General features: G+C 56.1%; 2 protein-coding genes across 2 annotated transcripts; both read left to right on the top strand.

Moving 5' to 3' along the window:
• The first annotated feature begins 322 nt into the window (after positions 1 to 322).
• RAB11FIP1 (RAB11 family interacting protein 1) lies at positions 323 to 12,403 on the top strand. Its single transcript, XM_063420103.1, has 5 exons — positions 323 to 764; positions 3,447 to 3,889; positions 4,070 to 4,856; positions 8,944 to 9,049; positions 9,858 to 12,403. Exons 1-5 carry the CDS (start codon positions 436 to 438, stop codon positions 10,074 to 10,076), a joined length of 1,884 nt encoding a protein of 627 aa, XP_063276173.1. The 5' UTR covers positions 323 to 435; the 3' UTR covers positions 10,077 to 12,403.
• Positions 12,404 to 12,995: 592 nt separating this feature from the next.
• Positions 12,996 to 15,902, top strand: BRF2 (BRF2 RNA polymerase III transcription initiation factor subunit). Its single transcript, XM_063420104.1, has 4 exons — positions 12,996 to 13,197; positions 13,631 to 13,690; positions 13,953 to 14,274; positions 14,743 to 15,902. The coding sequence occupies exons 1-4, from the start codon at positions 13,044 to 13,046 to the stop codon at positions 15,662 to 15,664; spliced, it is 1,458 nt and encodes a 485-aa protein (XP_063276174.1). The 5' UTR covers positions 12,996 to 13,043; the 3' UTR covers positions 15,665 to 15,902.
• Positions 15,903 to 15,932: the final 30 nt, after the last annotated feature.

The following is a 15,932-nucleotide window of genomic DNA, read 5'->3' as shown; positions in this document are numbered from 1 at the left end:
ACGTACTTACCTGTGCACACCTGCACATACACACGTACTCACCTGTGTACACTCACTTGTACACACTTGCACACCTGTACTCACCTGTGCACACCTGTACATACCTGTGCATACACACCTATACACAGTTGCACACCTGTACTCACCTGTGCACACCTGTACATACCCGTGCATACACACCTATACACACTTGCACACCTGTACTCACCTGTGCACACCTGTACATACCCGTGCATACACACCTATACACAGTTGCACACCTGTACTCACCTGTGCACACCTGTACACCCAGGCCCCGCCCCTCTCAGGCCCCGCCCTCCCCGCGCTCTCGCGAGAGGGGCGGGCCGGGGCTCACCGGCCGCCGCCGCCGCCGCTCCCGTCCCGTCCCTGGCCCATTCCCGGCCCGTCCCCGGCCCCGCCGGTGCCGTCGCTGCCATGGCGGGCGCGGCCGCGGGCTGGGCGCCCACCCACGTGCGGGTGACGGTGCTGCGGGCGCGGGGGCTGCGCGCCAAGGCGGCGGCGGGCGGCAGCGACGCGTACGCGGTGATGGCGCTGGGCCGCGACAAGTTCCGCACGTCGGTGGCCGAGCGGTGCCGGGGGGAGCCGCTGTGGCGGGAGGAGGCCACGTTCGAGCTGCCGGCGCGGCCCGCGGCGCTGCGCCTCACCGTGCTGCACCGCGCCCTGGCCGGCGCTGACAAGTTCCTGGGCCGCGCCGAGGTGGAGCTGGCGGCGCTGGGGGACGGCAGCGGCCGGCGCCACACCAGGTGCGACCGGGGGCGCGGGGTGGGGACCCCCAGCCAGAGCGGGGCGAGGGCTTCTGTGTCCCGCGGGAACCGGCACAAGGACGGAGCGGGGGCTCCGGAGCCTGGGGAGGAGGTCTTGGGGGGTCCCTCAGCCCCGCGGGGGCCGGGGAGAGGTTTGGAGGGGACCCCATGGAGGTCAGGGAGAGGGGCGAGGGCGCTTCCGTGCCCCCCGGGGCTGGGAGGAGGCTGAGGGTGCCTCTGTGCCCCTCAGGGGGTCGGAGCGCTGTGAGGAGCCCCAGCTCCCCCCGGGATGTGCCTGCTCCTCATGGAAACCTCTGTGCCCCTCGTGTGTGGGAATCTGGGGGTCCCGCCGTGCCCCGGAGGAGGGGGAGGCTCTGCTGGGAGACCCCGGCTCCCCACAGGGACCCCTGAAGTCCCATAGGTGCCCATGGGGTGACCCCCGGAGCTGGGGGTGCCTTCCCCTGGGAGAGGCTGGGGCCCAGAGAAAGCTTTTCCAGCCAGTCCTGCCTGTCCTCGGGTTTGGTTTTTAAACGTTTCCGTGTCAGTGCTGGCACTGTGCAGAGGAAACAGCCAGCCTGAGCCCCCAAACCCGATGTCCTCGGAATGCTGCCTCCTTCCAGCAGGGAACGAGCACCGGCTCCGGCAGCCCTTTATTTATTTTTCCTAATGAACACTTCACGCGTGTCAGGGTGGATAATTCCATGTTCCCCGCTGCTGTCCGTGCCTGCCCAGCGCCGGCTCTGTGTCACCCTCGCTGCTTGAACACAAACACGGGACGGTGAAACCCAGGGGCGGCTCCCGGAGGGTTTTACCGGGAGTCAGCAGCCTTGTAATGTGCGGTGACTCACCTTCCTCCCCTGGCTCACCTGAGCGCCGCGATGGAGCCGTCCCGCTTGTCAAGGCTTAATTAGGCTGTGGCTTCATTAAGGCTGTGTCAGACAGTGCTGTGTTTACACTGCGGAGCCCCTTGGTCAGCAGAGCTCAGGGCCGGTGCCTCGGGCGCGTTCCTTTGTGTCTGGGTAAAGGAAAATTGAGGGGGAGAAAAAATAAAAACACAGCTTTGGTATTCCTGGGGAAATTTCTCGTGTTTTCAGTTGTTTCCAGCCCTTGGTTTCCTGTTCGAAGCCTGTTTTGTTCTTGCTGCCATGGTGATGTGTAGCCATGAAGGACTAGTTTTATTAGGAAAATAGATGCACGCTGACTGACAGGTGCTAACACAATAAATGCCATTAATGAGATTTTTTGTGGTTTGGGGGTTGTCAGTCCACGATTTCCTCCCAGCCCCTCCCAGGGGTGCCTTTGCTGACACGGTTTTTGCCCGTGGCTCCCGGGACACACGGGATCCATTGTGGCACCAAAGCCCTGCGAGCACAGGATGCTCCTGGAAATCACGGGTTTGGAACAAACATGCCCAGTGCTGGCTCATGTTAAAGGCAAAAGGGTTGTGACTCCCAGGCTGCTGCAGCTTCAGGGACTGGGCAAAGCCTCTCCTGATAAAACCCCTTCCCTGAGTGTCTTCTAACCCAGGCTGGAGCATCTGACTGTAGCTCAGGTGTTCATTTAAAGCCCATCTTGTTCCAGCCCCTGCCCTGGGCAGGGACAACATCCACTAGACCATTGCTCCATACCTGGTCTTGAACACTTTGAGGGACAGGAGAGATACAGCTTCTCCAGCATCAGGGCCTCACCACCCTCAGAGGAAATAATTTCTTCCTCATTTCCCTCTGAAGTGCCTGTAACAGATTCCTGAATCCATCTCCTTCGGTTATCCCCATTAGTTTTGAATTTTCTCTGGAGCAAATCACCTTCTCCCGTTCTCTTTTGTTGCTTCCAGTATACCTTTGGAGGTTGAAGTGCAAATTTGATGGCAGGGCACATTTGCATGCTCCGTTTGCTTCCTTTATTTTCCCATTCCTGCTGGTGAGGAGGAAGAAACAAAGCAGTTTCCAGGGAGCCTTTCCTATGGGTTCTGTGGTGTCGGGAATTCTGCGGTTCCATCAACAAACAAAACCATACTGGTGTGCAGTGCTGATAATTCTGTTTGCTGGCTCAAATGTGGTTTGAGTGTCACTGAGGGGTGGTTGAGGGATTGTGGTTTGGGGTGCCCTGGGCACTCCCCACAGAGCTGGATGTCCGGGGAGGAGAAGGCTCTGTCTGAGCAAGGCCCTTCCTGGTGCGTGCCAGTCACGAGCCTGGGGAGGTGAGTGGAAATCCCCCGAGGTCTGTGAGCCTCGGGTTGGCTCCCTGGTGTTGATTAGGGGTTCCTTGGCTTAAGAGGCATTAAGGAGCTGGAATGAAAGGTATGAGGGTGTGGGACGCTGTGCAGCTCTGAGGCTGCTGCTCTCGCTCCACTTCAAAGCCCTGGCCCCTGCCAGTGTCAGGGGGAGGGATGAAAGGGCAGAGGAGAGTGGCTAAGCTGAAATACAGGAATTCCATGTTGTGTTTCTGTTTTTCTCCCCTTTTTTTAACCCTTCCTGATCTGAGTTTTAAACCAGATCTTATTAATAACTTTCTGTTTATGATAAGGAATGTTTTCCTTGGCACCTGGGGCTGTGACCATGACATCATCATAAGATTAAAGGCTTTCTTTTCCTACACTGTGGGCTGATTTGATTTTTCAACCATAAGCACCCTCTGTGTTCTCAATTACTGGTGGTTAACAAAATCTCCTCACTGCTGCAGGTGGTACAAGCTTCACTCCAAACCAGGGAAGAAGGAAAAAGAGAGAGGGGAGATCGAGGTGGATATCCAGTTCATGAGGAGCAACATGACAGCCAGCATGTTTGACCTGTCCATGAAGGACAAGCCCCGCTCCCCCTTTGGGAAGCTCAAAGACAAGCTCAAGGGCAAGAGGAGCAGTGGCCTCTCGGACACGGCGTCGGCGATCGTCCCCAGCACGTCCCACTCCCCTGCTGACAGCGAGGATGAGGCAGTCGAGAAGGAGAAGAAGAAATCCAAGTTCAAAGCGCTGTTCTCCAAGCCTGGCCTGCAGAAGACATCCCTGTCCCAGTCCCTGTCAGTGCTGCCCACTCAGCAGCCCCTCACCCAGAGGGTCCGGCTGCGGCCCAGCGACTTCCAGGCACAGTGGGATGAGGAGGAGTCCGAGACCTCTCCTGCCTCAGAGCGTGAGTATTGGCACAAAACCTTCCTCCAGAGGGCTGTTCACACTTTTCACAGCACTGGTTAAATTCTTCTTTCTGAACAAATCCATAGAAAGTCCTTGCTGGCACTGAGGCTGTCAGTAGTGTCAGAAAAAAGGTTGTTCTTGCATCTTGAATTTCTCCCTGGTTTGTGTTTTTTTCCAGGATCCTTTGTAAATGAACTGGAAGAGAAGCCAGCTCCTTCTCCCCTGTTTAAGTCTCGTAAACCAGCCTTTTTGGACAGTAGGCAGCTAACCCAAGGCACCACTAACCACACCAAAAAAGATGGGCTTTCTTTGTTCAGTGGCCTTAAATCCAAAAGCGATCCCGTGTCCAAGTCTAGTCTGTGCATCAATGGCAGTCACGTTTATATGGAGGAGACCACGACGAAGGACAAGACTCCAACCTCCTCCCCCTCTCCTCACAACCTCAGGAGGAAGCAGCTCTTCGCTTCAGAGGAGAACCTGTCCTCCAGGACCACTAAATCACCTGAAGAGATGGGAAGAGCCTCTCCTGGTCAGGCTTTGTCTGGGTCCACGTCCTTGGAGACCTTCAAATCCATGACTTTGCCATCATACAAACTGCTCAGCAGTGAGGAGAACCTGGACACCAGCGTTCCACCGAGCATCGAGGCTGTTAGAGAGACCAAAAAACCAGACCACAAAAAGTCTGCCCTGCTCTCCCTGGTCACTGGGAAGAAGGAAATGGTGAAGACCAGTGATGAGAGTATTCCTGACAGGACCCTGCAGAGTGAGGAAAATACAATTCCAGAAGAGAAGAGTGAAGAGGAGGCCAAATGCCCAGAGGTCCCAGCAGATTTGGGCAGGGGGAGCCCGTCAGGAGACGCTCACCACGTGGAGGAGGTGACAAACAAGCAGCTGCTCAGCCCCTGCGAGGAGGAACGGAAACCCGAGAAAGCTGCGCCAGCCAAGACCAAAGCTGTGAAACCCAGGTGAGTCCCAGCTGCTGGCAGGGCTGGGATGGGCAGGGGTGGTGGCAGTGGCCGTGTCCTGCCACACCTGGGCTCAGGTGCTCTGCAGGTTTAATGCTGGTGTTGGGCGCTTTGACAGCAAATAACAACTCCTGAGTTCTTCCTCAGTGTGAGAGAAAGATGGATGTAGGGATGCTCCTTGTGTTCCATGCTGGAGTAGTGGTTCTCTAGTGCAGGCACCTATGCAGGTACTGAAGGGGTGATTTTTCTTGCACAAACTAACTCTGTCTGAGCTGTGTGCTGCAGCCTCCCCAGGGCCTGGAATGCCATTCTAATGTCTCTGCTTTCCTCTTCCCTGCTTGGCTGTGGTCTCCCAAAGGGCAGCCCTGGAGCCCTTCTGCTTTTGGCATCGTTCACAGCAACACAGAGGGATTTTGTGTGGATTTGTACACAAGGCTTTTTCGGAAATTCTGCTCCTTTATCCTTCATACACGTATATATATAAATTGTGTTTGGGGTTTTTATATATATATGTATAGGTGTGCCTTACTAATAAGGTTGTGTATTGTGTGTGTCCCTAACTCCTCATTTTCAGTGCTTCTCAAGTTTAAGCTTCTTGCCTGTGCAGTGTTTTACATACTAATAAACCTGCTTGGGGTGCAAAGAGATGGTGCTTCAAGCAGCAGAAACAAGCTCTGCAGCAGAAGAGTTCTGACAGAAGCCCAGTGCTTGGCAAAGGTGCAGATAAGGATATAAAGTCTCACAGACAAGGGGACCTCTCTGTGAGGTCTCTTTAAAGTACAGCTCATCCCCAGTGGCAGAGCTGATGGAGGCTGGTGCTGAAGCTTGTCTGTTCCTGCCTTGTGTTGCATCTGCGAGTGACATGCGAGTTTTTTGTCCCTTTTTGCAGACTGGGCCTGTCTCCAGAGGAGGAACCCAAAGCCACGCTTCCCACTCTTGCACCTGTCCCCCTCCCTGCTTTTCTCTCTGTGCACTGTGTCAGCAGTGCAAATAATCCTTTTATTTCTGAAGGGGGGCAGACAGTGCAAGTGCCAGACTCTGAGAACATCCCTGGTTCTCCTGCCTCTCTCACTTCTCCTACTTTTGCTGCAGAGCTTTGGAATGACAAGAACCCCTTCACTGCTGAGTGGGACAGGGCATCCAGGCCCCTGGATCCCGACAGCATCGCCCGTTTCCCTCCATCCCATCCTCCTGCAGCCTCCAAAGCGCCTCTTCCCGGGCAGGTCCCTGCTAGGAGCAATAATCCTTTTGCTGCTGACTGGGGGCAGGGTCCTGGGGGCTCTGCCACAGAGGCTTCTCAGGGTCTCTCTGGCCCACCCACACCTTGTGTCCCCTCTGACTGTCATTTCAATGACAATAACCCCTTCGTGTGCAGGCGTGGGGGACAGGCAGTGCCAGGGTCCCAGGCTGTCACTGGTTCTTCCCTTCCAGGCTGTTCCTCTGCAGGACACCCTGCTCGTGGTGCTTCAGGGGGCTCTGCAGATGTGGCTTTAACCAGTGATGTCACAGCTGTGCCAGACCCTCTTGGCACCTTGTCTGGCCCCCGTGGGCTGGCTCTGGAGCCACACTGTGATTCTGCCCAGCGTCAGCCTGAGGATTCTCTGGAAAGCAGCAAGCCAGGCCATGGGAAATCTGTGTCCTTTGTCCTTGGGGGATGGCAGGGTGTGCCATCAGGTGGGGGTTTGGATGGACAGGAAGGTGGAGAGCAGCCCCTGGATTCCAGTGGAGGGTTACAGACGGCCTCAGGGGCAGCAGGGTTTGGGGGTGAGCTGGGAGCAGGGGGTGACCCATCAACAGAGCTCTCTGGGGACAGCACATACCCCACCTGGAACAGTGATGGGACAGCTGTGGGGGTCACTGGTGTCAACACTGAGCCCTGCACGAGGGGTGAGAAAGGTTTTGTGTCCAAGTCCAGTGACAGCCTCGTGCCAGAGGCTGACCAGGCACTGTCCCCCGAGAGGGAGCTCAGGGAGGAGCAGGAGACCTGTGGTGGAAAGCAGTGGGCAGAATGTGTGCCCGTGCTGGAGCCCCAGGCACCTCCACCTGCTGGAAACGAGCCACTTTCTCACATCCAACCAACCCCGAGAGCCTGCAGGGGAAGGGAAGGGGATGCAGGGAGGGCTGGCAGAGAGATCCTTGTCCCCCCAAAGCCAGCCCCACGAGTGGCTGTACTGCTGAGGAAATCCCCACTGACTGAGGCTGAGCTAAGGGGTGATGGTCCTGCTTCAGGTGGCTCCTTGGAGACTGTCACCCCTCCAGTGACAGCCAGAGGCAACAGCAGTGACAGGCCTTTAGAAAAGGGATGTGATGATGATTTGTCTGTCAGTCTCATGGATGTCAAGTCTGCCATTCCTGTTCCTGGAGAGCGGGGCTCGGCACTGGCCAGTCTTCCAGTGATCCCGGAGGGGGGCTCTGATGATGAGCTGCTGGGGGACTGTCAGGAGGGCTCTGGGGTCCCTGCAGGTGACAGAGATGTTTTAGGGAATGGAGAGCAGCCCCAAAATCTGACACCTTTGCATGGAGAGCAGAGAGAGCTCTCTGATAGCTCTGCTGCAGCCCCAGTGATCCTGGCAGCTGCGGGAGCAGGAGGAGCTGTTCCAGGGAGTTTGGCTGTGCTGCCTGCTGCAGGGGGGGCTCCCAGGGTCTGTGTGCAGGGAGCTGAACCAGGCCTAGCTGTGACGTCTCGTTCCAGGGAGTGTGAGAGTCCCCTTGAGAAACAAGAGCTGGAGAGGAGTGCAGGTGTTGAGGAGCATGCAGAGTGTGACTTCTCTGAGCCTTCTGCTTTGTCTTCCTCCCTGTCAAGTCCTTGCCAGCCCTACTCTTCCTCTCATTCCCTCCTCTCTGACACCCCAAGTTGTAGAGCAGAGTCTCCGAAAAAGCCAACAGCCGAGGGCTTCGCAGATAAAGCGGGAAATTCGGGCAAGAAGAAACTTCTCCAGGCACGGGTTTCACCCTCTGAAACGTTCCCTAGCCAAACCCCACGGGGTGGTGAAACCGTGTGTCCCAAGCACAGGTGAGAGCATGTGGGGATCACGGCAGGTACCTCCGTGCAGGTGTGAGCTTTGCTTTGCTCTTTGGGTGCAGATCTGTCCCTGCAGCTGCTGGACCTGACCGGGACTGGACGGCCCTGAGTTCCCCCAGGGCCTGGATTTGTCAGGGCTCTTGTTCTGTCACCCAGTGCAGGGCTGCTGCTGGCTCCAGGAGGATTTGTGCAGCTCCTCAGGGTGCCAAGGGGAGCAGCTGCTTTTAGGGGAGCTGTTAGGGAAAGTGCAGGTGGAATAGAGTCATTTCATGCCATTGGCACAGTGGCCTGGGGCTGGGCTGTTTGTCAGGCATGGGAGAATGTCACCCTGGTAAACAGGGATGCCTCATTTCCTGCTGAACTGGGCTCCTCAGGGATCACCACAACTGCTGCAGCTTGGGCTGCTCCTGGAGCTGCTGCTCCTGCTGTGTGGGAGTGGTGCCACTGACCTGTGAGCCCTGGAGACTTCACCTGCAGAGCTCTGGGGCCTGGGACACCTCTGGGCCAGCGTTTGCTGAAATAGAAGGAAAATTTTCTTGCTGTGTTAAAATTGGTGTTGTAAGTCCTGCTCAGGCAAATAATGACTGCACTTCCTCACAGCTTGTGGTGTCAGTTCAGATTGGACAAGGCCTAACACTTGTCTCAGGACAGCAGAAGTATTTGATAGGTTGTAAGATCAGAAATATGTTCTGATTAAGAAAGTCATGCTGAAATACCAGCTCCTGAGGGATCAGAGTAGCTGCCCTGTGTTCTGTCTCCTCGTGTAGCCTGACCTGGCTGTTCTTCCATGACACACACAGGATGTATTTCCCTTCCTGCTGCTGCTTTATCTCCAATCCTTTAAGTCAATAAAGATAGTAGAGAACTGGAAAATACTTACAAAACCCCTGTGGCTTAGAAATACCTTGTCTTCCTGAAGCTGAATCTCTTTTCTCTCAGGACACAGAGCAGGGAGGGAATCACCTCCAATTTCTTGCTGTATTTGTTCTTAGTCTAAAGATCTGTGTCATGCTGCTGTTACGTGTTCTGCCTAAACAACAGGAATGGTTTTTTTTTCCATTGCAGACTCCATCCTGTGAAGCCAATGAATGCCATGGCAAACAAGCCTCAGAACAAGAACCTGAATGTCATCAGCACCATGAATGAAAAGCTGCTGGAAATGAGTGTGAAGGTATGGAGGGAAGTGGCACTTTCACTGCCCGAGCTTTGCTTTGTGTATTCCAGATAGTTGGCACACAAACTTCCTTTTGGTCAGCCCCCAAGCATGGGAACAGTCCTTAAATGCTTATTTTCTTGCAGACTGATCTATAATAGAGCTGGGGCTCGTGTTTTGTGCAGTTGGGATCAGCAGTGGGATTGAGAGGAGCTTTCAGCATGATCCTGGCCTCAAAAGAGACCTCCAGGCTCGAGGCACAGCTTACCTGCCACGTTAAAACAAAAGGCTGGGAGCATCCCTGGGTTAGGGAAAATCCCAGCTCCCCTAAATGTCTGTCAGGTTTTTTTTTGGGAAATAGAGAAGTTGGAGCTGAAATAATGGCAGTGCCTCCTCCTGGTGAGAGGGGAGAGGATGTGACAAGTGATTCAAACGTACACGCTGCTGTTTCAATGGAATTGAAAACTTGCAGTGGGTGTTGTGGTGTTCTGATTCCACCTAAATTGTGTGTGATGCCCCACAGGAGCCTGTTGTGCTCACACTCCCTGCCTGGGCAGTGTTCTGGGACTCCAGGAATCAGCAGAAGCTGCCCAGTGCCCCTCATGCTACTCAAGGGTTAAAAACAGATTTTTCAAAGAAATAGGAAGAAGCAGCAGTGGCCTGGGTGGGTGTTTCTTGCTGTTTAACCTGAGTTTGGCTTTACTAGTGTGCATTTAAGCAGCTGGTTTGAGCTTTACCAGGTTTGTTTAAGCAGCAGCTGTCACCGAGCTGGTTTGGAATGTCCTGTGTCTGCTCTGACCCTGCCTTCCCTCCCTCCCTCCCCAAGAAATACGATCCCTCCGACCCTGCCTACGCCTACGCCCAGCTGACACACGATGAGCTGATCCAGCTGGTGCTGAAACAGAAGGACACCATCTCCAGGAAGGACCTCCAGGTGCGGGAGCTCGAGGACTACATCGACAACCTGCTTGTCAGGGTCATGGAAGAAACCCCAAACATCCTCCGTGTGTCCATCTCTGGGAACAAAAAAGCTGGGAAGATGTGAGGGGTCCCGGGGTGAGCAAGGACTGAGTTCCCCCCGAGGAGGGTGAGGAGCTGCTGTGGAGCAGGTGCTGCTGGTTGTGCTGCTCACAGAAAATGACCTTTTTCCTGTTTCTGCCTTGAGCAACTCTCGGATTGATTAATAGCTCCATCAGGTGTTGTAATGAAGTCACCTTATCATATTTATTTTTTTGTTTCCTTCCCATTATTTGGGAAGATCAGGCATTAATCCAAAGGCTGGCTGTGACCAGAAGGAGGAGGGTTTTTGATGTGTTTTGCCTCCCAGCAAGGCACTGATGATCCTTTAGGAAGATTTTTTTAAATGGGTTTGTTTAGTAGCAGCTTTGATAGATCAGTTACTTTTCTTTCCACCTCTGAAGTTGTAGTGCAATATAAATCCTTGTACAGTAGAGCTTGAGGATTTGATTGTTTTTAAAATAATAATTGACTACACTGGAGAAGTCCAAAGATGTCCCAGCTTCAGACTGGGCTGTAATTTAAAAGGAATCAATGCCCTGAAAGTTGACCATAAGCTGACCAAATCTCAGCATTTCATCAAGTGGACATTCCCAGGAGTCCTTCAGGAGAAAGTTTGCAGGTTTTTTGGAGTAGGAGACATTGAGGTTCACAGTATTTTTCTACCATAGGAATGGCATCAATGAATTTGGGCCAAAGGTACATTTTAAATCAGAATTTCTTGTAGTGTGTTAAAATTCTTGCTCTGGAGGTTGTTCGAAGGGGGCAGAGGCTCCCCTGGCTCTGCCCTGTGCTCTGGAGCAGGGCTGGGTCTCACATCTGTGCCCTGTGGGAGTTCTGTGACCATTTCCCTTTTATGCTGCATTCAGGAAACACAAATAGTTTGGATTTTGGAGCTTGCCCTTGCAAGGTGTTCAGTCCTGCAGTGCTTTTTTCTGTTGTTCCAGAGAGGGCGGGGAGCTCTGTAGCTGCCCCTGCTCAGGGTCCTTGCTGCTCACAGGGGAGCAGAGCCTTGTGCAGCTGAGGGCTGCTGGGTTTGTTGGACTCCAGAACCTTCCTGGTGCCTCGGTGGGTTCAGGGAGGTTCTCCCCACCCCGTCAGACAGCGGGGACAGCTCCACAGCTTCCCCTGCTGGAAACTGCAGGGGCTTCTCTTTGCTGAGCTCTTGTCAAAGATCAAAAACCCCAGAAGCCTTTGTGCACCTCTGGGATTTACCAGGGTAGGGAGAGCCCATAAAAGGCTTAGAGGGAAGCTGGAAAACCAACAGAGCAGGAAGCAAAGGACCAAAGCTCCATGAGGACCAAAGCTTCAAGCTTTCCAGCCTTAATTCTGTGGAAATAAACACTCCTACCTTTGGAAATGGTTGGATTATTGGGTCACTCCTGGCTCAGGGGTGAGTTTCTAACTCAGTTTTTCTACAGCAAAGCACTTTATTGAGGGACTGGAGCAGCTGGGTGGGCTCTCACCCTGTGAGCAGTCTGCTTACAATTGTCATAAACCACTGGAAACCACTGGAGATCTCAAATACTGTATTTTTGTAGTGAGGAGCAGTTTAAATATTTGCATGGAGATGTAAACATTTATTAGAAAAATCAAAAAAAATGCTGTAAATGACATTTTTATTCCTGTTTATTCCTGCTACCAAAGTCTGGAGCTTTACTGGCAGAGCTGACCCTCGTGGGCAGCCTGACCTCAAACAAGCCTTAGGAGCTGAGAGTCTTGCAAGACTTCAGGTACTTTTATCTCATTTTAGTGTTACTTGAGCAGTGGGGGCATTCTCTCTTTCCTCCTGTCCCCTCTGCTCTGAGTGGAGAGTCCCAAACGCAGGTGGCCTTGGTGGTGGTTTAATTCTGGGTGCTGCTGCTTGGCCTTGCTGGAGCTGCTGCTGCCTCTTGTGCCTTCTCGAGGGAGGAAGATGAAGGATTGATTTGTTTCCTCCTCGTGCCTCTCTGGATCTCTGGACAGAGGATCCTGTACCTCACTGATAAACTTGTATTTTAGACTTTTTTCTGCTGGGAAGAGTGACCTGCGCAGAAGCAAAGCAATAAATAATACGAGCTCTTAGCAGAGATGAAGCCTTAAAACTCTGAATAGCCTCCCCTGGCAACCTTTTCTTGCCAGTTCCAACCCTGGTAACTCGTTTTATTGGCAGTACTCATTAAAGCCTTCCTTTGGTGTGAGGGGACTGGCATTTTACATCCTCAAGGGCCTTAAGAATCAAATACATTGTTTTATTACTGAAGGATCTGATTGCACATTCCCTGTTTGTACTCTCTGCTTTTAGCCCAGGTACTGTTTATTTTTAAACACCTCTTGGTTTTATGGAACACTAAAATAAAACCACCTTAAAGCCAGTGTGCTGATCCCCGTGCCTTTGTTCTGAAGGAGCAGTTTCGAAAGGGCCCCGTCCCCTCGCGGTGCCCGGCTCCGCTCATCCCGCAGGGATTTCGGGCTGGTTTCGTCCTTTAGCGATCCCTGCGGGAACTCCCTGGTGAACACTGCGGGGCGGGGAAACCCGATGGACGGGCTGGGCAGCACCGAGTTTCTGTAAAACACGAACAGCGACCGTGGGAGGGACCCCGGCGCTGCTCCCTGATGGCAGCACTGGAATGCGGCGGTGATGGGAGGAGGAGGAGGCCATGAGCCTGCCTTGGCTACCGAGCCCTGAGCACGGTTATCGCCCTGGTCCTCCGCAGCGATGGGCCGCGGGGCCTCTGAGCCGGGGTGGTTTGCGGTTCCCCGCCGAGGAAGACGCGGAGTCGCCTCGGTCCCGCTCCCTCCGCCGGCCCCGGGACCGGCCCCGCCTCTCCCCGGGCATCCCCGGCGGAACCGGCGGGGGCGGAACGCAGCGTGCACGGGCGGCGCCTCGGCCGGGCGGGCGTCGGGACGGACCGCGGGCGGCGCCGCTATTGGCTGGCGGGCTGGGGCCGGGCTGTGCCCCCATTGGCTGCTGGCGGTGCTCCCGCCCCGGCGCTCCCCCGGCGCGGCGGCCGCGATGGCGGCGCGGGGCCGGTGCCCCGAGTGCGGCTCGGAGTCCCTGGTGGAGGACGCGCACTACGCGCAGCAGCAGCTGGTCTGTGCCGCCTGCGGCTGCGTCCTGTCCGAGGGGCTCCTCACCACCACCTACACCGACGAGGAGCATCTGCGAGGTGCGGCACCGGAGCCGGGAGCGGCCGCGGGCCGTGCCGGGTCAGACCGGCCGCTTCCCCCTCCCTCCATCCCCCCAAACACAGCAGGCTTTTCCATCACGGGCACACCCGCAGCACTTCCCTGGGTTTAGGCTTGGAGCTGGTGATGAGCTTTAAATTTAACCTGTGGGATCTCTTATTGTTAAAAGAGGTGATTAAAATTTCGTTTAAATCTCTCAGAAGAGCTTTAAGTGCAGTGGAGCAGCCCCGGGGCCGTTGCCTGGCTCTGTCTGTGGGGAATCCCTGGCTCCCTTTTACCTGTGCTGCTCTAACTCGGTGCCCTCAAACAGTTCTGATTGTTGGAGTCCGGTTCTGGGGCATGGGGTGGCCCCAGGTCCAAATGGCTCTGTCCTGGATTCCCTGCAGGACTCACTGATCCAACCCTGTTTTCCAGAGGTCGCCTATTCCCAGAGCACTGGCCAGAAGGAGCAGCTGAGCCGCTGCCTGCAGCGAGGTAAGAGCAGTTCCTGGTTGCAGCTCCAGTTTCTTTAATTTGTTTCTAAAAAGGGTCCAAACCCTTCAGAGCCGGTGGCAGAGCTGGGGGAGGGCACTGGGTGCTGCATGCAGGCGGTGCCTCCCCTGCCCTGAGGGACTGGGAGGTGTTTTAGTGCCCTTTGGGGCTGCTGGTGCCCGTGCCCTGTGGGGCTGGGGGAGTGCTGCCTGCTGGGGTTCTGAGGAGAAATTCCTTGATCCCTGAGGGCAGCGTCTTCCCGCAGGGATCCGGCGGGTCCAGGACCTCTGCAAGGTCCTGCAGCTCCCAGCGGTGTTTGAGGACACGGCCGTGTCCTACTTCCAGAGGGCTCTGCAGCTCCCTGCCTTCCACCTGGTGAGCCTGGAGAAGAAGGAGCTGCTGGGGGGCTGCTGCGTGTTCGTCACGTGCCGCCAGCACAACTGGCCGCTGACCATGGGCACGGTGTGCTCGCTGCTCTATGCCAAGCAGGACCTGTTTGCCAGCGTCTTCCTGAGCCTGCAGAGGGAGCTGGGGCTCTCGGTGCCCGCCCTGAGCCTGGCAGACCTGGTGACAACGCACCTGAACAGGTGATGGGGCCCCGTGCAGCCCTTTGGCAGCCTTGTGTGTCCTGGCTGGGTGGGGAAGCTGAGATGTGGCTGTGGGCAGGGCTGAGCTGGGACACAGATGTGTGTGCTCAGGCTGGGCTGGCTTTTGTCCCTCCCCTGTCACACCTCGGCTGTAATTCTCATCCTTCCCCATTCTCCTCGGTCTGGAGAGGGCAGAGAGGTGCTCAGGGAGGAACCAGAATTTCCGAGTCACTGAGGCTGGAAAAGATCTTTGAGGCCACCAAGTCCAAACTGTGCCCAGTGCCCACCTTGTCACCCCGCCCAGAGCACTGAGTGCCACCTCCAGGGATGGGGCCCCCACCACCTCCCTGGCAGCAATTCCAAGGCCTGAGAAGCCTTTCCATAGAGAAATTCCTCCTGCTGTCCGTGGGCAGCGGGGTGTGTTTGTCCCAAAGGCTTCCCCTGACCGTGGCCTCTTTGCTCCCGCAGCTTCCGGCTGGTGCAGCCCACGGCCAACGTCCCCGCGCCCTTCCTGGAGGACAGGGACAAGCTGCTGGCCCGGACCATGGCCATCGTGGAGCTGGCCAGCGAGACGTGGCTGGTGACGGGCCGGCACCCCGTGCCCGTGGTCACGGCCGCGGCGTTCCTGGCCTGGCAGTCGCTGCGGCCCGGCCCGCGCCTCGGCTGCCCCTTGGCGCGGTTCTGCCGCCTGGCAGGGGTGGATCTGCCCCCCCCGGCCCACCTCAGGCTGAAGGAGCTGCTGGAGATCCTGCTGGCCATGGCCTCCCAGCTCTCCTGGCTGCGCCGCTTTGACCTGGACAAGAAAACAGTGGTGAAGCACATCGGGGACCTGCTGCAGCACCGTGTGTTCCTGCTGAAGAACGCCTTCAGCCAGCAGGATGGGGAGCAGCAGGACACGGCCCCGGGCCAGGGCTGCCCCGGCCAGGATCCTGTGGGCCCAGGGTCCTCGGATAAGGACTCCCAGAATAAGGAGTCCCTGGAAAAGGACCCCCTGGATAAGGACTCCCGGGATAAGGACTCTCTGAATAAGGACTCCCGGGATAAGGACCCCCTGGATAAGGACTCCCGGGATAAGGACTCCCCAGGCCAGGGCTCTCCAGGCCAGGGCTCTCCAGGCCAGGGCTCCGCAGGCCAGGGCTCCCCCAGCTCTCCCCCGGTGGCACAGGGGCAGGGCTGTCCCTCGGCAGGGAGGTGCCAGCGTGGGGGCCCCCTGCGGCCCCTGCTGCCCCCCTGCCTCCTGCGCCCCAGGAAGAGGCCGCGTGCGGCGGCTCCGAGCGCGCCGGCCGCGGCCCCCACGGGCGACGAGCCCATCTCGGACAGCGAGATCGAGCAGTACCTGCGCAGCCCCCAGGAGATCCAGGCCTTCAGGAAGGCCAAGGCCTGGCTGTGAAGGTGACCTGGCCCAGAGGATGGTGCTGCCAGGGACAGATTCGGGACCAAAAGTGTGAAGCCCGCCAGGGACAGAGTGACTGTGCTGCAGAGAGTTTCTCAAGGAATGAGGTTATGGGGAGGGATCAGGCTGGGTCCTCCTCAATGTGCTGGACCAAAATGAGGCTTTTTATGGAGTGACTGCTTCAGGTCGTGTTACATTTTTGTTATAAATAAATAAAAGTGCAGGTGCCAGGTTTTCCAGGGCAGTCTCACCTTGGACTTTTCAT

Source organism: Prinia subflava, chromosome 29 (assembly GCF_021018805.1).
Source record: "Prinia subflava isolate CZ2003 ecotype Zambia chromosome 29, Cam_Psub_1.2, whole genome shotgun sequence".
Taxonomy (NCBI): domain Eukaryota; kingdom Metazoa; phylum Chordata; class Aves; order Passeriformes; family Cisticolidae; genus Prinia; species Prinia subflava.
This window is presented reverse-complemented; position numbering and strand designations above follow the sequence as displayed.